Source organism: Zosterops lateralis (genome assembly GCF_965231275.1).
Source record: "Zosterops lateralis genome assembly, chromosome: Z".
Taxonomy (NCBI): Eukaryota; Metazoa; Chordata; class Aves; order Passeriformes; family Zosteropidae; genus Zosterops; species Zosterops lateralis.
In genome coordinates, this window is record NC_139800.1 from 21,548,060 (window position 1) to 21,571,240 (window position 23,181).

Here is a 23,181-nt window from a genome sequence, read left to right on the forward strand (position 1 = left end):
GCTCCATCTGCTTCTCTGTGTGCTAGTGGCTGATTATTTCAAAGTTCCTGGGCTCATTCCTACACCAAAGATGTCAGAGAAGAGATTTTGCTCATGGTAGGACTTTGTTGCCTGAGCTACCCCTCCTGCCACTGGGAAGAAAGCCCTGGGAGGAAGGCTATACTCTGCCAAAGACATCCAGTGTACAGGAGACGTAAGCTCTGTACAGAGACATAATCTTTTTCTGAATCAATACCCTCTTTTTTGGGCTGGGCTCTTTTATTTACTGGACTTGACAGTACTGCAGGTTGAGGATTGAGAGAGTCTGGGGTTCTCCAAGTCAAGCTGACTCTGTTTCCAATCTCATCCCTCACAGATACTGCTCTTCACACTTTCATCCCAGGGACTGCCTTTCCACCAGCTCCTGCTGCTTTCACCTTGACCTGACACTTCTTCCATTTGTTGTGATGGAGGACGATATCTGCCACTGGAGGAGCAGGTCTACCCCTGTGCAAATAAACAGCAGCTCCCCTCTGGCAATTGGCTCAAAATATCCCACCTGGCATTTCCACCCAGGCCAGCAAGCTCTCAGCTCGGATCTGGCAGTGCAGCTATGGGTGTGCTTTCTCAGCAGCTGAGCCTGCTTTCTTCCCCATTCTCACCTGTGACTGTGCCAGACTGAAACTCTGCCAGACCTGAAATGCACAACACAGTACCCATTGCTCCTTCTTCATCCACCAAAGCATGTCACCCCATCATAAGCTACACAACAGAAGCATTCCTGTCAGCCTAATTTGTGATAAAAAAGCTGGTTGTCATCCCCTGGAAGATCTTGGGAGGCTGGTGTGGGAGCAGGTAGATTTTCTGACTATTGGGTCAGGGAGAATGAGGTTTCTGCTAGCACCTGCCTAAGGGAAGGATGCAGGAGGTGCAGTCATTCAGTCCCATTCCACTGTTCAGCCCCTTGCTCAAACACGGCGGGGGGGGGGGGGGGGGGGGGGGCGTTTCTGCTTCCTCCAAGGCTTCAAGTTCAGGAAATAGCTCCTGCTTTCCAGTTACACTTCTGATCCCTCTTGCAGAGCTTGGGGAGCTCCGTGCAAGGCTGCTCTCACATCAGCAACAGCCCAAAACAACACCTAAGGTGGGATTTACTGCCACATATGTGCTGGGAAGATGCAGGGACCCGTTGCACCCGGGTGATGTATTGGATTTCAGGTTATGTGATGCACAGGTCTCTCTGAGCATTGTAATTCCCTCTTTCTTCCTGTATGGATTTATACTGCTAAGTGGATGGATTTTCTGCTTGGCAGGGATGCTCCCCTGGGACCTTTCCCAGTTTGAAACATCTCTACACATCTGTACATAATATTCCTGGGGCACTTAATGAGTGGGCTTTTACGACACCCCTTGCTTTATAGACTGCTGGTTAACATGGCCAGGCACCACGGAGGGGCTGACAAATGGCATCCTGGAGCCGGTGGAAAGCTGAGTACCAGCTCCAGGTGCTGGATGATGCCTCTGTGTGAAAGCCACTGCTCTGACATGGCTTCTCACACAGCTGCCCTGAGCAGTGGAAGCACTGCTCCCTTGGTCCCTGAAACAGCTTGAGAGGGACAGGTTTCTTCTGCTTAATAACCTGAGACAGCATGCCTCTGGACCAGCTATGGAAATCCTGGGAGGAGATGAAGGCAATCTGTCTGTCTGGGATGGCTCCCCCTGGCAAGGGCTCAGCCTGACAGTTTCATCTCTGCTAAGAGCTGTCCCTTCCCCCTGCCCCAAAGAGCCATCTGCTATGGTAGATTACCCCAGCTTTTAGCACTGTGAATCCATAATTAGTGCATAATTAATTACCAGATGTTTTTAACACTAATGAAACATTAATAAATGATGGAGGCATGTTGTCTGGTAATGGAACATTAACCAGCGAACCAAGTCAGCGCTGCCGCCGGCATGGCCAAGCCAGAGATAGGTCTGCATCTGACTGAGCTCTTCCCTAAACTAAGCCCCAGCATTGTTCAAATCACAGCAAGTGCCTGGTGGGTGCAAGTGACCAGCTTGGTGCTGCCTTCAGGCTTTGTAGAGCCAAGGCTCTGGCTCCTTTACCTCCATCCTTCCTTCCTTCCACCCACTCAACCATCCATCCATCCAGCCATCCAGCTAGCCAGCCACACACATATCTCCCTGGTGCAGAGACTCAGCTGGGCCACCAGGGAGGTAATTTTCTAAAAAACAGAGCATTTTCCCCTGGGCGTTGCTTGATGGCATCCCGGCTCCAGGTGGTAAGGCAGATAGGGACAGACTCCAACAATCAACTTTGCTGCATCCATTGTCCCCACATTGGGTCCCTGTGAGCCCTGCCCTGACAGAACTTTAATTTAGAGCATCTAGGCCATTGACATTTTCCTAACATGAAAGTATTAATCAGACATGGGAAGTGCATTAGTTGTGACTGCATGCCACCTCCAGCCTCCAGGCTGCAGTGGGGCACAGGCAGGTCTCCATCCTCCTGCCTGCCTGAGAGATCTCAGGGCACAGCCAGAGCTTGGGGACACACAGGACCCTCCAGGACCCATGAGTGGCCCTTCTCTGTCACAGCATGGGTGTCATATGGCGTAGTGACAACCATCTCCTTTCCCTCACCAAGAAATCTCCAGGCTGGGCATCCCCCTTCTCAGGATGTCCTGAAGGGCAGTTTTTGGGTCTCCCACCCCTCTGGGAAAATGGTGCTATGGTCTCAAATGCCAGAGCAAACTCCAGAGTGTTTGTGTCCCCCCTCAATGCTGTTCCCATGTCTTCTCCAATTCAGCCAGCACCACACATGGAAACAGGCAGCCAGAACCACCCTCTCCACATGGAAGGGAAAAAACACCCAGAGCCGCCAGTCATCATGAAATGAACATTTAATGAAGACAGTTTCTCCTGGTGCATGTGTGTGTGTGTGTGTGCGTGTGTGCGTTGTCTCTGTGAGCTTAGTTTTATCCCCTCTATTACTTTTTTTTGATTTTTTTTTTTTTTAATATATATACATCTATAAAAAATTCAAATACAGCATGTCAACAGTGGGAATACTAGGACGTACGGTATTAAATACTGCGCTTGGGTCCAGGCAGGGCCAAGAGGAGGTGTCTTTACAAAACAGGACTTCGGGCAGGATGGGGAGGGGAGGAGAGCAGAGCAGGCACAGGGACAGCTGGGGACAGCTGGGGACAGCGGGGGACAGCAGGGCACAGGTCTGCAGGGCTCCAGCTCTAAAGGCAACAGCAGAGCTATTCTGCTTTTGTTGGAAAATGAGACAAAGACATCAATGGGGGCGATGCCCTGTATCCAATATGGTTAAAAGTTTGGGAGTGATGTTGGGGGTGGGGTTGGGGATGGCGAAGGCTCCTGCAGGGTGCTGTGGAGGGGGAGGTGGAGGGACAGCTCTCCCAGGTGCTCAGCAGGGGGCAGGAGGGTTTTATCGGTGTTTCACTTCCTTATTTTGTACCATTAAAACCCCGCCAGCTCTCCGCTCCCCATAGCACCAGTTCCCCCCTCCACCACCCCGTCGGAGGGGACCAAGACCCCCCCGATCCATGCACTCCTCCAGCTTCGCCACATGGTCGAGAGCTCAGGGGAGCGAGTCCAGTCCTTGGGGGACCCCCTTTTGCCGTAAGGGGGTACACAGCTTGGAGCATCATTCCCCTCACCACCCCCCCGTTTTCATATCCCCTTTTCTCGGTGCGCTGCCGCGGGGCGGCGGGCACTTCTTTGGCGTGGGGGGGTTTAGCTGTATGAGCGGGGCCCTCTCAGCTGCGGCGGGGCCCGGGCTCGCTTCACTCGGCTGGGGAAAGGGGCACGGAGATGCGTCGCCTCACTCCGGGCTGCGAGAGGATTTTGCGGCTCCCCAGGGGACGGCAGCAGCTCTGTCCTCCTCCGAAGTGACAGCGAGAAGCGTGATACGTCCTCAATGTGTGCAAAATCGAAGAGCTAAGAGAGTCAACCCGGGAGCGGGGCGGGGGCGGCGTGGGCGGTGGGGAGGCGTCTGCGCTGGGCTGCGGTGGATGGGCGGATGGAGATCTGCAAGCAGGGAGGAGAAGGGTCACGGTCTCGCTCCAAACTCAGCTGTGACCAGCCACTGGTGGGACACACCGAGCGGAATCTGGCCTTTTTCCACAGGGGAAATTCACCCAGGTAACCAAACACATAATTTCCACCTCCTCCTCCCAGGGCTGGGCCCTGCCCACGCTCCCCTGGCTGCTTGCCACCAACTACTGTCACGCATGAGACGACACTGTCAGAGGGGAGCAAAGAACCCCTGTGCCCACAAGGGGCTTCACTTTGGGCACCAAAGGATGGGGGGCATATCCTTTATCTACAAAAAGTGACAGATGTGGCTGCTTCCAGGATCCATCCCTGTCCTTAGGCAATATGAGGACAGTAAAAGGGCATTTGGGTGTGACACCCATGAGACGGCAGCCCTGATCTGTGGAGGAGAGGGGCATTTTATGGCACTCCAGGCTGCAAGCTCCATTCTAAGCCAAATTAAGGACATTTTTGAGATACATTCTGAATTTTTTGATCTCAGACAATTTTTCTTTCTTCACTAAGCAAAGGCCTTAGATTTCCATGTGGTTTCTTTGCCTCTTAAAAAATGTCAGCAGAGAGGATGGGAGAGGGCTGCTGAGAACAAGACATCAAAGACCGACCACTTTGCCAGCTTTGCTTGAAAAGCCATTTTTGAGATCTCCAGCTGAATATCCATCTGGAAAAGCAGTCAGACTTTGGTGCATTTACAAAACTGCAAGAAAAACCCAAATTAGTTGTTCTCAATGCCCTTCACCCACAGTCTGGCTGGAACATCCCCTTCCCAACATTAGAGCCCTGAGGGTCTCCATCCCAGCACCCACCTCCTGCTTCTTATGCCTCTGATTTGGGAGATACTCACTAAATAAAGAGGATACTATAGGCAGCCACGACCAGTCCAACTGTCCAACACACTGCCATGGCCCCGCTGCCCACCATGGCCCCCTTGTCACAGATCTTGGTGGTGGGTGGTGCCATGAAAGAGGAGGTGCTAGCACTTGTTGTCTCTGCAAGGAAGGAGAGAAGATGGTGAGGGGAGCTGGGTGCCCTGGGATTCATCCCATAGGAGCAGCCCTGCTTTCCTCCTGCTGTGGATAGGACCCGGCCCTAAATTGCCCTTTTCAGTGCTATACCACACTACGGCTGAGGTGGAGGGCTGGGATGATCCAAGGGGTAGTGTGATCCATGAGACTTTCCTGGCTGTGACAGTGGACCTACTGCTTGGAGATGTTTCTGCCATCAGGCAGAACTAGGCATCCTTCTCATCCTCAACGTGACCACTCTATGCACCAGCTCTGTTGGAGTTTTAGCTAAGAAGTCACAATGAGCCACTAGTGCTGAGCCTCCCTCACCCACAGAACATGCCAGACACAACAGGCTGCATCTACTGGGCTGGCTCACAGGGTTTGTCCTGCTTTGTACTGAACCAGGTGGATTGTCTATAGCTGCAGAGGGCTGCAGGACTGCAGGGAGTGCTTGGATGAGCAGTCAGGCTGGGGCAGCTTTGGCCACATCCAGATGGCACAGGTGCGTCCCTGGCCAGACTATCTGGGCTGATTGCTGGGGACCACAGAGTCTGTCTCAGCATCTTTCAGACTCCATTGAGGCCTCACTGTGGGGCTCAGCATTGGAGCTGGAATGTCCCACTTCAACCCTGCCTGGCTGCACCAGGCTGCCTATACAGGGATGTGTGTGTGAGGAACACGCATATGAGGGACACACGTATGCCTGCACATGGAGGGGGCAGGTGACATTGGAAGGGGCATTTCCATTTAGCACAACACAGGTGGGAATAAAAGCAAAACCAAAACGCTGACAGCAGTGCTGCTGCAAGGTGTTCCAGCACTCCTTGTGGGGGTTTATCCACCTGGGAATGGTGGAGGGGCTGCAAATGGCTGCTGCTGCCTGAATATCCAGGTGCTCTACCAGGTGCTGTTTTGAAAAAAGGTGTTTCTCTGCATAGGAGTCAAGGAAACCAGTGCAGGGTTTGCTCCATCCTTTCTGGGAAACTGAGGGCTGATAACACCCATTTGGACACAGTCCCAGCTCTTTCCTAGAAACACAGACTTGTTAACTTAGTGGCTTTTATTTTGAATTGGCATCCCTTTGAGCCATTGTGAGGGGTCAGAGGTGTGGAGGGGGTAGGACTGGAGAGGGGAGGGAGGGCTGGAAGAAGATAGCACTCCAGAGAACAACAACCACAACAACAACAACAACAACAACAACAACACCACAATGGCCAGCCTCATTGTCCTGCCCCAAGGATCCTGGTGAGAAGGATGCTGGACCCAGGTGAGCTGAGTCAGTATTCTTTAGGCCATGGCTGCACCTGCTGACAGGGCCAGAGATGGGGGGAAAGTGCAGGGTGAAGGGCTGCAGCTCCGTGGGTGTTTGGGGGCTATCCTTGGCTGTGGACAAAACTTGTGCAGAGCCAAAGAGGAGATCCCTTAGCCTGGAGTCCTTGGCTCCTCTGGAATGAAGCCTGTTTTTACTGGGAGGAGGCTCTTACCTGTGATCTGGGCTTCCGTGGTCAGATGCTTGGGCTCCTCTGTCCAGGGGGTGGCATGAACAGCCACACTCCAGTCACTCCATGTGCCAATGTCATTGTCTTTGGCTGCCACCTGAATGATGTATTCCTTGCCAGCGTAAGCATCTGTGATGGTGTGCGATGTCCCATCTGACAGCTCGACCTGAGGGCAGCAGTGGGGAGAGCAGGGTGGTCAGAGGAGCCCCTCGGAGGTGTAAGGCAATCAGTATATTTAGCTCGGCTGAAAGATGATAACAAGATTTTTCAGCACTTTTGGAAATACTGGAGCGTTGTGGGCAGAGGCACAAGCCCAGGACAGGGATGGAAGGAGCGGGAGGTGCTCCAGCTGCAGCTATGCTAGAAGTCTAGAGACGTGGTTCCACTCCCAAACTCATGGAATCAGAGTGGAGCAGCTTCCTCTAGAGGTCACCAGAAACTAGCAGATGTGTGTGCGGGCTCCCATGGACATGTATGTGCTTTCAGGGCACCACTGCCAGTGCTGGGAGGAGGTTTCCCCACCAGCAACACCACTGGCCAGCCTGCTCCCGTGCCTGCTGGCATCCCATTGTTTTGGCTTGCATCTTTTCACCTGGGCCCTTGGACAAGTATCAAGTTGTGTCCAGATGTCTTTCCTAGAAACTATTCCCGTAATCCCATTGTCACTGCTGTCTGAGCCATAGAAAAGCCTGCTGTCCTTTGTGATGTAAAGTGCAATGGTGTAACCCCATTTAACCCTCCAGGGGAACCTGATCCATTTAGAGCTTGGCTCCATGACAGAGGGATGCAGGTGCTCAGCAGAAATGCACCCTGATGGTCACCCAATGACCCCAGTGAGCAAACACATGTGGCTGACAGAAGGGGAGGGCTCAGCATCCAAGTGACCAGGGCAGGAGTATCTGGCAGAGGCTAAGTGGGATACTGCCCTCCAGCCATCTCTGAGACTGAGGATCAACATGCTGCCCATTTGAGAATCCCCCTGCAGTGTTGTGCATGGCATTGGGGACACACAGGGCATCCCTTTTCTGCCCTGCACCCTGCCCAGACACATTTCTAATAAAGATGCTGCAGGATGAGCGGTGGTGTGGGACTGACACAGCCCATCTGGGAGCACCAGTGCTCAGCCAGGGGCTCAAGCAGAGCAAGCATCACATCACGGTGGGGGCATGCTACTGCACCATTGGGGTGCCCAGAAGGTACCTGTCCTTTGCACCTGTGGGATGAGGCTGCCCTGGCAGTGTGGCTGTACACACACAAAGGATGATATGCACACTAGATGGCCAGTGCCATCACCCCATGGCTTGCAGGAGTACCTTAAAAGCAGGAACCTACTTCGAGAAAGAACTAGCCTTTTTCCAGTCCCTTCTGTGCAGCACAGATGTAATCCTTTTGGCATGAAAGCTACAGCCCCCTCCAGGCTTTTACTGTCACTCGGGAGGATTCCTAACAGGAGGAGGGGCATTTTTGCTTTCTTGTTCCACGTGAAAGCCTTTCCTTCCCTATTCCCACTTCCAGGGCTGCATCCAGTCTTCTGCGCAGGACATCAGAGCCCTTGGGCTCTGCATTCCCAGCTGCTCCTGCCACCCAACCTGGGCGCCACATCTGGATTACAGAAGGCCTGACTGGTCTCCCCCTCAGCCACTGGGAGCCCAGGCACCTTGGGGTGGGTAGACAGGAGACCCACCAGGTTGTGAATCATCTGGTCTGCTAGGCAGGGCACCTTCCTGCAGTGTAGTGGCACAGTGAGTCTCTCTCTGCCACCCAGACCTTGGGAACTCTTTGATAGCATCCACCAATGTGGATGGCAATGCCAAGGGAATCAAGTTAAATTAATTTCTAATGAAAATTAAGTGAAATGAAAACTCACAGGGTGAGCTCCAACTCCCTGCTGACTTGACTTGCTCTGTGCTGGCTGGGGGATGGCTTGCAACTGGAGAATGAGGACAGGGCTCTGAAAGATGCTGGGCTTATCCAGTTGGTGTATGACTCCATCCAAGACTTCCAGCATGCTCTGAACCCCCTGGCTCCTCCCTGGGCCCTGCACCAAGCAGGCTGCAGGCAGGCCAGCTGTACTAAGATCCTGATGACCTGGCCAGGCTGCTTTCCCATCAGGAGCATTTTCTCCATCCCAAGATCCCTCTCAGCTTTCCTTTGGGAGCAATTCCTGCCTCTTCCCACACACAACCAACCAGCAACTGAGTGTTTGTAGGTGGAGTGTCACAGGCATAATGGGGTTAAATCTGTGCCTTGCCTGGGCAGGAGGAGTGTCCTCCCAGGACCCAGACTGGAGGACCTTTCTCGTAGGACCTGGGAGGATGTTGCCCTAAGCTCTGCTTCACACAGCAGTTAAAAACAGAAAGCATAGATGATATCATCCATCTCTCCCCACACATACAACCTTTGGATGCAGAACTTCTGAACTGGGCAGCCAGAGACACATCCAGCATTTGCCATGGTGGAGAGGAAGCCACTGGGTGGGTGCTCATGACCCAACACAGAAATACCACAACAAATGAGAAAGCACACAGGGATTGAGTCCAATTGGACACAGACAGGGAGAGACAGAACTGGGGGAAGACACACTGAGGAGGCTATGGGGGGATGGGTGGACACACAGCATCAAAGGCAGAGGAAGAAATTCCTTAATCCATGTCCTCACCACAAAGAGACAAAAGTTGGAGGAAGGCTGTGCATCGTAATTCTTTTGGCCAGGGTGAGGGTTTGTGTGTTGCTGCCTGCCTTTGTGCACCTGCCAAAAGTCACTCCAAGTGGCTGTGAAGTGCTGCCCAGATTAATGAGGGATCAGTAGTAGCCAGTGCAATGCAGAGCTATTAGCATTGAAAAAAAGAAAAAAAAAAAAGAAAAAAAAAAAGAAAAAAAAAAAGAGAGAGAGAGAGGGAGAGAGAAAGAATGAAAGAGAAGAGAGAGAGAGAGGAGGAGAGAGAAATTAAGAAAACCCTTGAACCCAGTAATTCAGATGACAGCTTGCTGAAGACAGCGTGGGCTGGGATCTCATTCCCTGCCAGAGTAACATGCCCCCATATTCCTGCTTGGAAAGATTATGGATGGAGCTGCTGAGTGCCTACCCACAGTCCCAAGCAACAGGATGAGCACATGGGCCAGTGCCACATTGATGGACAGAGACAGACACTTAGGGCAGGCTGAGGGGAGGACTGCCTTGGTCCTACTTGGCCTTCCCCCTGTCCATGCTGGTCCTTCCTGCACATGTGCTGGAGGCCTGGGGACATCCACAGCACCCATACACACCCCAACACCTATGTGTGCCCTCCTTCCAGTCCCTGCCTGCAGACTGGTGTCCCTGTCTCACTGTGCTCAGCACAGCAGGAGTTAAGCAAGCCATTATCCCCTCTGGAGCTCAGGATGAGCTCTCCTCACCCTGCTCCCATGCCCCCAGCCCACCTTGCCAGGGTGCCTTGGCAGCAAAAAAGGTCACTGTGCTTTGTTACCATTGAGGCTCTGCTCTTGGTTGAGGGTCACCAGGTAGCAATTACATGTGAACAGGGTGATGCACAGGCAGTTTGGAAGCTCAGATGACCTTTGGAAGGGGACGAGGCAGGGGACCGGGAAGAAAACCCCACCCTTCTCTGCCCTGACAGCTGGGCAGGGGGCTGGTGTGTTTAAAGGAGGTGCAGGAGGAAAAGGCAGGATCAGATGCCTTCTTTTATGCACCCCCTTGAAAATGTGTTTGTTGACTACCCTGTGGTGGCAGTGGCTCTGTTTTCCATTCCTTGACACCTCCTGCTTTCCAGTGCAGCTCCTAGAATGGGATTGGGGTGCTCCACTGCTTACTCCCCATAGGCAGTATGGGGATGAAGACTGGCACCCCTCTGTCCCAAGGCAGGGATGCACTATGTATGTGACAAGACAGTGACCATGCACCTGTCCCAGGTGTTGTACCAAGCCTAGATGAATCTGCCTTCCCCAGAGCAAAAGGAGCACCCTCTCTGGCTCTTGTAAGGTGAAGCTGATATGCTCACACAGCCTTTGCTACCCACAGTGCACATGGAAAGAAACCCTTCTAAGAGCACAACCTGGCTCTGCCAAACATCTGGCATCCTTGCAGCCTCTTCCTCTGGATGCTACTTGAGTTATACTGGATGATGGGGGAAATTGGAACTGGGATAGGGATGGGACACCCCAGCGGACTCTATTTCACAGCCAGTTTTCCCCACAGCAAGGGTCAGATCCTGCCACTGGGCTGCATTGAGCTTTGCAGTGACTGCAGATGTACTGGTCCCCTCCTGCCAAGTGACAACTGTCAGAGGTTGCTTTTGCTTGTGGCTATGGGGAAGATGGGATGAGGGATACTGAGGGCACTCAGCAACAACTCTAACCTAGCCAGCACTGGCATATAGTGCTGTGAAGGCAGATGCCTTCATGCTGATGCAGTGGGCTGGGGATGAAAGCAGCCTGTACATGGGCATGGCAGAACACAGACACCTGCCTGGTGTGGTCTGCAGGTGGGCAGGGAAAGTTAGGCTTGCCAGCACTTTCCTACCTGCTTGTAGCTGTGTGAGCTTGAAGGTGAGGACATGCATGTGTGAGTTGCATGCTCTGCAGACTCTGCTGCTCTGTGGCACCTTTACAGCTGCCAGGTGCTCAGTACTTTTAGGTCACCAGCAGTTTCCAAGGAGGCCAAGTGCACCCAGGGAATGCCAGCCAAGGGTCCTGAACCTGCTGTGTCCCAGAAAAGGGGATTTCTGGGCATTTCCCATCCCCACCCTCCTCTGAGAAACTCTCTGCTCCAGCCCTGACTGCCTCACACTGAGCTGCGAGTGACATTATTACAGCCTCAATATTTTGCTCCTACCTATTAATTCTTTGGATTTTTCCCCCCTTCTTTTTTAATCACTGACTTTGCAGCCAGGAGAGGAAGGGAGAGAAATGCCGCAATAAAAACTACCAGGCGTGAAGTTGTAACCCAGCTTGCTCAGGGTGACCTCCTGCCTTGCAAAGAGGGAGAGTGCAGGCAAAGCAGCAGAGGCACAGGGGGATGCAAATAGGCACAAAGAGGGACTCTCACTGCAAAGTGGCATTGCCACCATGCAGGTGAGGATGCTATTGTGGTGGGCAGTAGCACTAATTGCCTTCCTACCCAGCTTGTTCCATCCTCTCCTTTGCCCATCACAGACAGGATATACACATTAGCTCACACTTTCAGTCTATCTCAGGCTGCTCCAAGGCAGGAATCTCCAAAGACAGCATGTGAGGTTCACCTCTCTGACCAAAAAATATTGCTTTGCTCTGTGAGACAAGCCTGAGCCCATCCTGGCAGCCACTTCCAATATGGATGAGGGAGGTCAGTCCAGAGGACAATGCCATCCTTGCACTAACAAACCCAACACTAAGTATTTGGCAATACCCACAAACTTTCCATTCCTTTCCCCAAACCCCCATCATTCGCCTGGATCAGAGCAGGCACAGATGTCTGTGTGGGGATTTTTTTTTTTTTTCCCAGCTCCTAAAATCCTGTTCTGCTTGCACTTCCAGAGAGGGACACTTCCAGCCTTTGCAAATGCTCACGAACACGGCCCTAATGCTTCCAACGCAGAAGAGGAAGGAGAGAACCCAACCACATTATTAGCTTTAAATATCTCATGACCTTTTACTGCAAATCTCAAGATCTGAGACGCAGCCCGCCTCACGGTTCGTTAACATTTCATGTTGTCAGCGCGGCCAGTGGGTTCAATTAGACTTCACGACGGCATCTGCAAATTGCTGGCAACCCACAGTAGGAAATCCTCCCTCGGTCTGGCCACCAGCTCTGACGCTGCATAAGAAATACCTTCTTGAGCCTCGCCACATTCCTGGGATGTGCATCGAGCTGGCAAGTGCTCAGCGCACGTGATCTCCCTCCAAAAAACTGCAAAAAAAGCGGGGGCGGGGAGGGATCCTGCTCCAGAAAATGCCACGGGAGGGGAGCAAATTGGGTGCAAGACCTGCCCATGGCTCCCCAGAGATGCTCAGGATGGTGTCTGGCCACCCGCCTGCATGTGGGGTGAGCGTGCAGATGTGCTTGCAGGGAGATTGCATGTGTGAGTGCGGCAATCGCTGCTGCTGCGAGTTAACTGAAGGAGCCTGTAAAACCAGAAACAGGCTATTAGCAATCCATTAGGAAAGGGTATCAGTTCCAGCCTAGGTAAGCCATTAGAGGAACATCTGAGAGCATTAGGAAAGCTCGCTTGGGGCCAGGATGGGGCTGTAAAACAGAAGAGGAAACCACGCTAATCTGGCTTGAATTACAAACTTAAAAGCGGAAGAAAAATAAAGGATACCCTAAACATTTAATGTTTTATATTTAGGAGACAGAAGGGGAGATTTTGCCAAAAGGAGAGAATAAAAAACCTGTTTAGGGTACAAATATCTATCTCTCTTCTGGCAGCAGAGAAACCACCAGCCCTTCTTTCAGAAAGGGAGGAGTATGAATTTAAAATTACTTGAGTTTCAGAGTGAGCTCAGTGCTGGTGGGGTGGAGGGGAGCCTTTAGCCACATAATGTGACATGATGTGACATGGCTGCATCCCAACAGCTGTGAAATGCTTGTACCCAGGTTCAAAGGAGCTGTTGTGAGGTGGCACAATCCGGCACATGCTTCACTGCATGCCCATGTGGAAATGCATCATCATCATCATCCCTCCATGACAATAATTCTGAGACCATATCACGGTAATTCCCAAAGCAAACTGCAATGTGAGAGCTGCTAAGTGGTGTGGGTGGAAAGGTGCTGCTGAGCAGGGGAAAGGGATTGCAAATGACGCGCTGGGGCGCAAACCCAATTTGCAAAGCGCTGGGAAGGGGATGAGGTGCTCTCCCCACAGATTGCTTCATGGTGTGGGATGCTTGGGCCAGGAATCACTGGACTTTCTCTGTGGAGGGGAAACTGCATTTATGGCCAGCTCACACAGTGGCAGTCTCGATAAGATCCACTGCTCCTGCCATGAATGGCTTCATCTTCTGGTGCCAAGCCCTGGCATTATTAAAATCCTGAAAGGAAGAGCCTGGAAGAAAGCAGATGCTGATTGAATCAGGCCCTATGGTATTCGACAGCTCGACATCCATCTGATCCTATTAGTGCTCATTCGGTTCTGCCTGCCGAGGTGCTGTGCATAAATCAGACCCTGCAAAGATAACGGGAGGTGGAGAGGTGAAAGAGGAGCTGCTTCTTCTGCCAAGAAACACCACGTGTGAGCAGAGCCTGCATGGATATTCTGTCTCTGGGCAGCCTCTGATGCTCCTTTGTGGGTTTCCTTCTGCAGGGATGCTGGGCTTCCCACAGGGCAGCCAAGTACATGCTTAAAAGCCACGGCTGGTGCAGAGGTGGGTTGCCTTGAGGAGGCAGGGATGGGGGTCAGCCTGTGGACCTTGGGCAGACAGGGACATGCCAGAACATGAGGTTACCTAACTCCTCCTCCTGGCTGCTGGCAGGGACTTCTCTTCCCTACTGAGCTCCAGGCTGCCCCATTGTCAGTGTGCAGGTTGTGTGGGCATTAAAGCAAGGGCTTCTCTGTGCCAGCAGCCAGTGGGGATAGCAAGAGCCAAGATGGGGGGCAGCTTGCAACAAGAGACCTGCAACTCCATGAGAATTAAGATACCCCATGCAAGTGGGGCACGTGTGACCACCTCATCCCTTCTCAGGGCATTTGTCCCTTTGACTTGAGACCAAACACCACCACTGCAGGACAAGAGGGATAAATGAGCTAGACTTGGACCTACCAACCATGTCCTTCTCTTTCCTGTCTCGATTTGGGGGAACAGGGACACCCTCCAAAATGACAAGTAATAAGTTAAACAAAGACTGCAGGGAGGCTTGGGCATGCTCCAAGCATGCTGACATTGGTGGGGTTAATTTTAGGTACAAACACCTGCATTTGCAGGGTGCTCAGCTGGGATAAGCAGGTTGAATGTGTCAGTGGTGTCTGAGGTCAGAGCAGCTCCAGCTGCTGCAGCACTGCCTTTCTCTGGTGTTTGGGAAACGATTGAATTAGGCTTCACAAATAACTCATCTGATGAATAGTGGCAGTTTTCCTCAAATCATCCACAAATCAGATTTTTCATTACCCAGCCAGCAGGCCAGGGAGTCAGAAAACAAGGCTGGCACCTCACTTACTGAATGCTTGCACTTGCTCACTGAGCAAATTATTCCCCAAACACTCTTCTTCAACAGTCAGTGATGAGGAACATGTCTCTTGCAAGGGGATATTGATTAAAAGCAGTACCCAGGACTGCTGCACCTTCCCAGAATGCTGGGAGATGAACCATTCCCAGTTATCCTTATGCCCACCAGGAGAGCTGGTACCTTGAGCTCTCTCTGCACCTCAGGGTATTTTTATATAGAAGAAGTGAAGTTTTTACTGTCCAAGAACTGCCTTTTCCAACTAGGGTGGCCCTGCCATCAGTGCCACTAACACCTCCATGTATTTCCCACCGTCATTGCCTGCCTGAGGGCACTGGTGGAGACGCCCTCAGGGCTCTGCCAGAGAGCTTGACTCTGCAATTATGGTGCCCCACACCCAGTGATAGAGAGACCAGCCACTCCGAGGGTGCTGAGGTATGAGGTAGCTTAGTGGCTACTTCACAGTTTTTGGGTGCAAACGAGCATATTTGGCTGGATCAGGCTGTGGCAGGGCAAAAACATCAGCATTTCCCACAACAATTGCACACCTTGAGGAAAAAAACCCAATGTTGTGTTTGGCAATTCCCACTAAATCTTACCCTTTTTACACTGCTTCTACAGTTTGAGCATTTCTTCCCCAGATGAAAAAAATAAACCTACAGAAAACTAATACCCAAACTCCACCTATGCTTTCTAACCCCTCTGGATGCTCCACAGATGCTCTCCCACTACTAGAAAGGAAGCAAAGGGCAAAGAGGCAAGCAGGAAAACCATCTGATTTTCAGAGCCATCAGCAAATGCTACAATCTGAAACACAACCTGTGGTGCTGTCTCCTCAAAAAATCCAAGCAAATGCAAAAAGTCGCCAAGACACCTTGCAGAGCCATGAACAAAGCCTCTCATCCACTCTCCCACATTTCTCACCCCAGGAAGTGCTGGTTGGAAGAAAATCCCACTTGGCTCTTTGATGCAGGTGCCCAGGGACCCAGTGCGGCCTCTTATTTGGCTTTTGGGTTTTTTTTTTTTTTAGCAAAATCTTTTATCAAGCAAAGCACCTAACTGGCTTTCAACTGGCCCAGCCTGGGCACAGAAGGGATGCTGGATGAGCTATGCCAGAGTAGCAGCACCTCCATTCCAGCCACAGAATTCTTCCCTACACAACTTGAGCATACAAGCAGCACACAGAGGTTAAAAAAAAAAAAATGAAAAAGAAAGGAAAAAAGAAAGAAGAAAGCCTGTTTGTTATCTTCCTGCACTAACAAATGAAATCTGTCCTCCAGGCTGCCAAGGATTTCACTGACTATTTTTTTTTAAAGTAACAAGAAATAAAAGTAAGAAATACGATAACATCGCAGCAATTGCTCAGTGACTGTGCTCTGAATTATGGTGAGCGGTATTTTATCTCCAGTTCAAAATCTAAATGTGGCAGAGGCACATTTAAATGTGGTGACATTTATACTTTAAATGCCTTTTACATCTCGTTGGCAAGTTTTATATAGAACATATGTATGGAAAGTAGATAGGGGCCATGGATGAAAACACAGAGCAGGGAGAGGCTGCAGAGCCATTTGTAGGCAGAGTGTGAGTTACAAGAAAGATGGAGAGGAAGAGAAAAGCAACAAGAAAGAGGAGAGCAACAGGGTCCAGGTTGCCTGGGCAGTAAATATACATCTTTTTTGTCCCTGAACAGTTTTTTATAACTTGTTCCCAGTCACAAGCTGCCCCTCTCCCTCTCATCCCAGGCACTGCAGCATCACTCACATGTTGCCACTGGTCCAGGATGAGAGGCCGATACCGCAGGAAGAACTTCAGTGGGAAAGACTCAGGGTCAGGCCACGATGAGGGGTTTTGCCATGACACTTCCAATCTTCGAGGGTTGTTGGGCACGGGTTTGGCCACCACACTCTCTGGAGGGTCTGGCTTTACTGAAAGAGAAGAAAAGAGGATGGTTGGCAAAGCTTTGCACGTGGCTTATTTCCTTTATACCCCTTGGCAAAGCTGGCTGGGCTTTACACCATTGTGCTTTCCAAGAGGAGCAGCCAACATGCATCCTTTCCACAAACTAATTAGATGCAAATCACCTTTTGTTGTCCAGGTTAGCGGTATGGCTGTTCTGGCTCAAAATACCACCATTAAGGAGGTGACAGCACTGGAGACACATGGAAACAACTGGGCCAGGGCAGAAAGCATCCCTTCTCCACAGAGCTAATTGGATCAGGATGAGAAGCCCACCAAGCCAAAATTTTGCACTTCCCTTGCAACTGCTGATTTCTGTGAGTCTGACATACATTGAAACCTATTTACCTTACAATAACGTGGCAGGGTTTGGCCCTTGGGTTTAGGGCTGGGGTTTTGAGGATTCAGAGCATTGGCACATCATTTCTACTAAAGGGGAAGGATTGCTCTGATCACCTTCCACCCCAGCTCTCTCTCTCTCACTGCCCTGCTCTGCTTTTGGGATATAGGGATATTTTCTTGCTACCTGACATGTATTTCAGGTGAATATTAATTGGCTGTGAGGTATGCAACGTGCTTTGATGTTGTAGCTACTTCCAGAGTGCCGGAAGCTCATTGCAGACAGGCTGTGATGAATGTCGCTGCCTGTTGCAGAGCAGTCATTGCTCCTTGCCAAGGGTTTGATCAAATCCTGACAGCTCAAACTCCCAATTGCAATAGCAAAGCTAAAAAATTTTGTGTACGCCCATGCTTATCCTTTAATCATGGTCAGGAAGGAGCTGGACACATGGAGCTAGGCACAAAGCTGTGCCAGAGATGGATGTAGGCTCCAAGAATAGAAATGCACAAGTCTTCATGTCCTGGGAAGGTGCTTAACCCCCTTCCAAGTCCATATGCAGGCAAGTGGATCCCTCCTGACCTGACAGTTTCTGGACTGAACAATGGTCCCCAGGCTCTGACCACCTTGAGCAGAAGCCTGTGAAGATGTCAGCATCAAACTCCCCTCCCAAGGATGGAGAAGGGATGGTGGAGCTGTGGGGAGCCCCCTTCTGCCTGGCAGAGCTCATGCCCTGCAGTCAGAGGTCTTCTCCATGCTCACTCCAGGGTTCCCGTTCACCTGCTGTAGGTGGGAAGTGATGCCCTCACAGGGGCCTTGCTTACCCTGAGAGAGGAAGGAAGTGGTGGTGAGTGAGCTGCTCCCTCACCACCTAAACCTGCCTGTAGCCCATCCCAATGTGTGAAGGGCATCTTTCCCTCACTCAAATGGGATCAGGTGCTGATGTGTGGCCAGTTTGCTGCAAGCGGAGTCACATGTGAGCTGCTTGGTGCCACCCCTGCTCCACAATGATGGTGGTATTGCAGCAACTGTCCCTGCACTGCCACTGCTTGCTCCTCTCAGGAGAAACCAGCCTGTGATGCTTTGAGAACACCCTTCCTTGTCTGCACATGAGACAGCTACCTTGGTGGGACCCGCTTCCCTCATGACATAGCCCACCACTACCTCTCTCTCCCCAGCCTCCTCTTGCTGACCACCCTGGCACACACCCTGCTGCAGTCCTTTATCACCATCATCTTCACCACTACCCTGGCTTTCACCACCTTCCCTCTATCACAGTGGGTGTGAGGAGGGCTGGGCAGCTTCCTCCTTCCAATGTCACTTCACGCTCAGAGGATGCTTCCAGAAGCTCTGGCAGTGGCTGCTCAGCTGGTGAGCCTGACGATGGGTGCCTAGTGCCATGTCCCAACTCCCACAGACCCCTCTCTGTGGCAGGATGGGGCACAGTTTTCCATTTATGGCTTTATCCTCAGCAGCAGGAACACTTTGCTGGGGCTGTGCTGAGCTACTCCAGATGGCTCTGCAATTCCTCTGCTCCCTTTGAATCCCAGGGCTGGGGCTGGACATCAGCTTCCATCGACAGGGACTTGGAGTCCAAATGCATATGGAAAAGTATAAATCCAGTGTTGGCTCAGCAGGATGGGTTTGCAAAACAAAAGTCCGTTTGGCTGAATGAATGCAGATGACTGTGAACTGCAGCTCTGCAGCGAAGAAGTGGGAAGGAAAGTGCTGGGCTAGGGACGGATGCAGTGGATACTCCCTGGGGTTATGCAGGGGTCTGGCCTTGGTTTTTAGTATGCCAGCCTGAAGGCATGATTAAATTCAGTTGGGCATGGCAAATGTGCTTGGGCAGCAATAAGAAATACTAAGGTGACTGTTAAAGGAAGTCAGAAAAAAAAGTGCCCTGATGCTGAGCTGGGAGTCACCTGCCCATTTTGCAGGGATGTGACTGACCCCTAGCCCCTCTCCTGTGAGTTAGACACTGCTACTGGTGCACAGAGGAGGGCTGTCCTGGCTTCAAGTGCGTGTTCCCAGCTGCTATGAGCCTTCAAACAGCACTGCAGGTTAACAGGAAAACCAAAAGACCCTGGTACCTCCTTTTGTGTCCCTCCATCTACAGGATTCCTGCCCAGGCTAGAGAGCACAGCAGGGACAACCCCTCCAAAACTGCAAAGCCCAAACTGTTCCTGCCATGTCTTTCCAAGGCAGCAGGGACACAATAGCCAGGAGAGGGGACCAGAGAAGTTGAAATCTACGTCTCTGAGGACAGACCTCATCCTGCTGTTCTTATCACGGGAAACACCTGGGCTGGTCCCACAGGGGCCAGTTGAGGAGTGAGGGGAGACAGGCTGTGTCCAGCTTCCCGATTTCTATGTGACCTTGAAGGAGTCCTTTATACCCTGCAGACAGGGACGAGTGCTCCTCCTTCCCCAGCCTTTGTCTGCCTCCATTCAGCCTGCACATGGTGAGGCAGGGGCTGTCTGGCTGTACATCAGCCAGCATAATAGAGCCCTGTCCTCACTGAGGGCCTGCAGGCAGTAACGTAATAAAAGCAGTAATAGTAATAATAATAATGGATGATGGGCATTAGGCTGAGTACTGGTTAAGCGGCTATAAAACCAGATGTAATATTATCCTGCAGAGCTGAGGGAGCATCATCAGACATTCCTGGGAAGGGGACTTGGCCAGGAGGCTACTCACGGCTCTTCCTGCTTGGTTTTTGGCTGCTGTGTCTAAGGGAGGGCTTGAAGTGCAAGAAGAGCATCGGGAAGCAGCTTCTCCTTAACTGCATGCTGCATGCTCACCCTTAACTGCAAGTCTTTAGCTATCCATCGCCCCTGGCTGTTGTCAGATATGTCTCAAAATGAATCTGGTGGTTCAGAAAGGCAGCTGAGACCCTGTGGCATGGAGTGGCCTGTCGCCCATCCCGTCTCTCCAACAAGCAGTAAAATGGATCCCTTGCGGCCATTAAATATCCCCTGGCATTTTCCATGAGCAGAGGGATATTAAACTCCATGTCTTAGCCAAATGTCAGTCTAGGTAATTTAATTCTGCCTCCCTAAGTAGTATGAATTGAACTGACCTTCTGCTTAGGCAACTATATACCTGTGTTCAAAGACTCTGAGTTTCATACAGACATGGGCATCATGCAGCCTCTGTGAGATGCTCTGCATCTTCATCATTCCAGAGCTGGAGTTGGAAGGATCAGATGACCTTCCCAAGGTCACAGAAAGGATGGGCGGCACATTTGAAGAAGTTATCCACATCTGCAAGGCCCCATTCAAGGTTGCCTTCCTCCTTTTAATGCTATGCATCTTCTCATATTTTTCCCCAGGATCATATGAGGAGAAAGGTGCTGAGGCAGGATACCAGTGTTGCTATATGGTGGTGCTGTCCTGGCTTTCTTGGGAGATACAAAAAACAGCTCTTGGGCTGAAACACAAGTGAGGAAGGTGTGGTTCCATCCTAGTGGGCCAAAAATGTCCCCATGCTGTTCCAGCCATCATGAAGGAGATGGCAGCTCCTTACACACCACCTCACTCCTCCCTGGTATCTTCCTCTGCCTCCAGATCCTCTTCTCTACAGCTCCTTTTCCACTTCCTCCTCACTGGGGCTGCAGCCCTGATGTCCGTAGGGCTCTGCAGGGCCTCCTCACACTCACCTTTATTAATATCAATACTTTTGCAGAAGATATAATTATGAAAACAATTTGCAGGAGCAAGATGAGGAGGAAGGCAGTCTGGATCTTCTGCCAATAGGAGATAGGGGCCAGAGGGCCAGAAAAGCCCTGACTTTTCCAGTCATCATTGAAAATGGCAATGCAGAGTGACCCTTCACAGCTGGCTGCTAATAACCAGCATGGTATGACTGTCAGCAAGGCATGGGCTCGAGACAGCAAAAGAAAGTACCAGGCATTTTCCACTCAATTAGAGACTATCTTCTGAGTGGCCGAGGAAGGGATTTTCTGCTGAGGGCTCCAGGGACAGAGAAAGGAGTGAAGAAACAAAACCAAAGGAGGTCACTCCTTCCCAGGGGGCTTTTTGTGCTTGCCCAGCCTGGGTGGGTGGTCTGACCCAGGAGTGGGCTTTCTCCCAGCTCAGATGGTGTTGGGAGGGAGAGCTGCCTGCCCTGAACTGCTCTGTCCTTGGCTCCAGGTTGCTCTGTCCCCAGCAGGGCAGGAAATCAGGGCTACGTGACTGTACTTTAACCTCCATGCAGAAGGTATGATGTTTTTCTCTAGGCTGAAGGGAAAACACAAGGCAGGCGCTGACAATCATAGCCCAGGGATTTCAGGAGAAGCATCACACAGGTCCTGGCTGACACTGTCTCTTCATTTTAGCAGAATGTGTGCAGATGTTGCAATGTTCCCACTCAGCATTTTCTCAATGAGGCGAAGCAGCGGCTTTGCCCTGAGCCATAGGTTTTCCACCCTTCATCTAGCAAAGGGAAACCCAGAAAAATCTCCCAGATGAGATCTCATTGGGCCAGCTGAGATCCCTAGAGAACCTACTGGATGCTGGGACACAGTCCTGGATTGCAGCTGCAGAGAAGAGAGCTGGAAGAGACACTGAAGCTTCAGTGAGGACTGCATGCAACCTGGGGCAAAACTACCTAGCAAAACACAACAATGCAGTGCACTTGTTTTAACACCAGGATGGTATGAGAAATTCCACTCAGGGTAGGTGGCTGTTGTTCAGCAGCAGCAGATGCTAAGTAATGATCTGCTAAGCCTGTGACTGCCTGCTTCAGCACTCTGTCGCCACCCTGTCTGTGCTGCTGATGCATGGCACTCATACCAAATCTTGAGGAGGGGAATTTCTCAGTATTTACAGAATATAGAGATTTTAAGGCCACTGGATACTGAAGTGGTTATGGGAGTGGACTGGTGTAGGATGCAGCCTCTCCTATCGGCATCAGCCCATCACCCCTTTCCCAAATGCCATCCTGGAGCCAGGTGATGCCAGGTGGTCTGACCTCTCAGCACTGCTGAAACATGTCCAGGCTCCCTGCATCCTTCCAGGCACTTGTACAAGGGCAGCAATAGTACACCCCTGCTAAGGGCTGGCCTGGGGCAGTGCTGGCCTCTGCTCACCGACTCTCTGCTCCAATCTGGGCCAAGTTCGAACTGCTGGGCTGGATCTAGCTTTGTGCTGGTTGGGATGCCTGAGGCTTGCAGCTGGGTGTGCTTCCCCGGGGGAGCTGCTCTTGTGTGCTGGATGGAGGACCAGATGTTTGGGAAGCTAGGCAGGGCATGGGTGGGATACAGATGTTACAAGAGGGTGCCCTGAACTCCTGCAAGAGGGAATGCAAGGAACTTGGAAAACGTTGCTTAATTGCTGTCCTGGGCCATGTAGGCTGGAGGTTACCTTCATTTTTAAGGAGTGTATCTTCCACAAACACAACAATTTCAACATTTAAAGGCATCCAACTGACTGAAATTCCACCATTTCCCTGAAAAGCTCCCTGTATTGTTATAGGCATTACCAATGCACTGATGAACACAAGCTTCAGGAATGGACCCTGGCTGCAGACACACAGCAGAACAGTCCCCGCTCCAAGTTATCTCCTGGCTCTGTTCGGAGCTGGTGCCTTGTTTGGTATTTTCCAGGATTTGGGGTACAAAGGGAAAATCTGGTATAGTAGTGGAGCTCCTCTTCTTGCACTGCAGCACTTCCAGCTTCCCCATGCTATGATGCATAGTACATCGAAGGCAAAGACCAACCACTGGCTGCACTTTAATGATTTGCTTATTTGTTTTTCAGCTTCAGTAATTGACACATGCAGCCAGAAAACTGTTTTTCAGTGTATTCCTGAACTCCATTGTCTCCCATTTTTCCTGTTCTTTTAGAATGTCACAGCACCAGCTGTAATCTGGCTTTGGATGGTGGCAAAAGCTCCCTGCTTTCCTGTTTGGCACTAGATTACTGAGATCATGCCTGCCTTTCACAGTCAGGGGAGTATCTCTGCTGTGGGTCTGGACATGGTTGGGAAGCATCCCCGTGGCACAGCCCAAGACATGGACACCCCAGTCCACAGGGCCTGCTGCTCTCTGTCCCACACTGCACAGCATCTGCTGTCCTGATGCTGCAGTGAACAGGTGCAAAAGAAGGAATGGAGTTTTTAGGAAAATATTAGGTAAGGGCTGGGGGAACTTGATTATAGGAGAGCTTTATCCTGACTAAGGATGGA

The 23,181-nt window shown here is 51.3% G+C and overlaps 1 protein-coding gene across 4 annotated transcripts in view; it reads right to left on the bottom strand.

Moving 5' to 3' along the window:
• Window positions 1-2,845: 2,845 nt before the first annotated feature.
• CNTFR (ciliary neurotrophic factor receptor) overlaps window positions 2,846-23,181 on the bottom strand; it is a gene marked incomplete at both ends in the record, with an annotated part of 201,743 nt that continues 181,407 nt past the window's right edge. For 3 of the 4 annotated variants that reach the window (XM_083884082.1, XM_083884085.1, XM_083884084.1), the window contains 3 exons: window positions 4,903-5,048; window positions 6,551-6,731; window positions 16,461-16,624. In XM_083884082.1, coding sequence (XP_083740208.1) covers window positions 4,903-5,048; window positions 6,551-6,731; window positions 16,461-16,624 — 491 coding nt within the window. Of the gene's footprint in view, window positions 4,036-4,902; window positions 5,049-6,550; window positions 6,732-16,460; window positions 16,625-23,181 lie in introns of those variants that run through there. The other variant, XM_083884083.1, reaches the window with a different exon arrangement.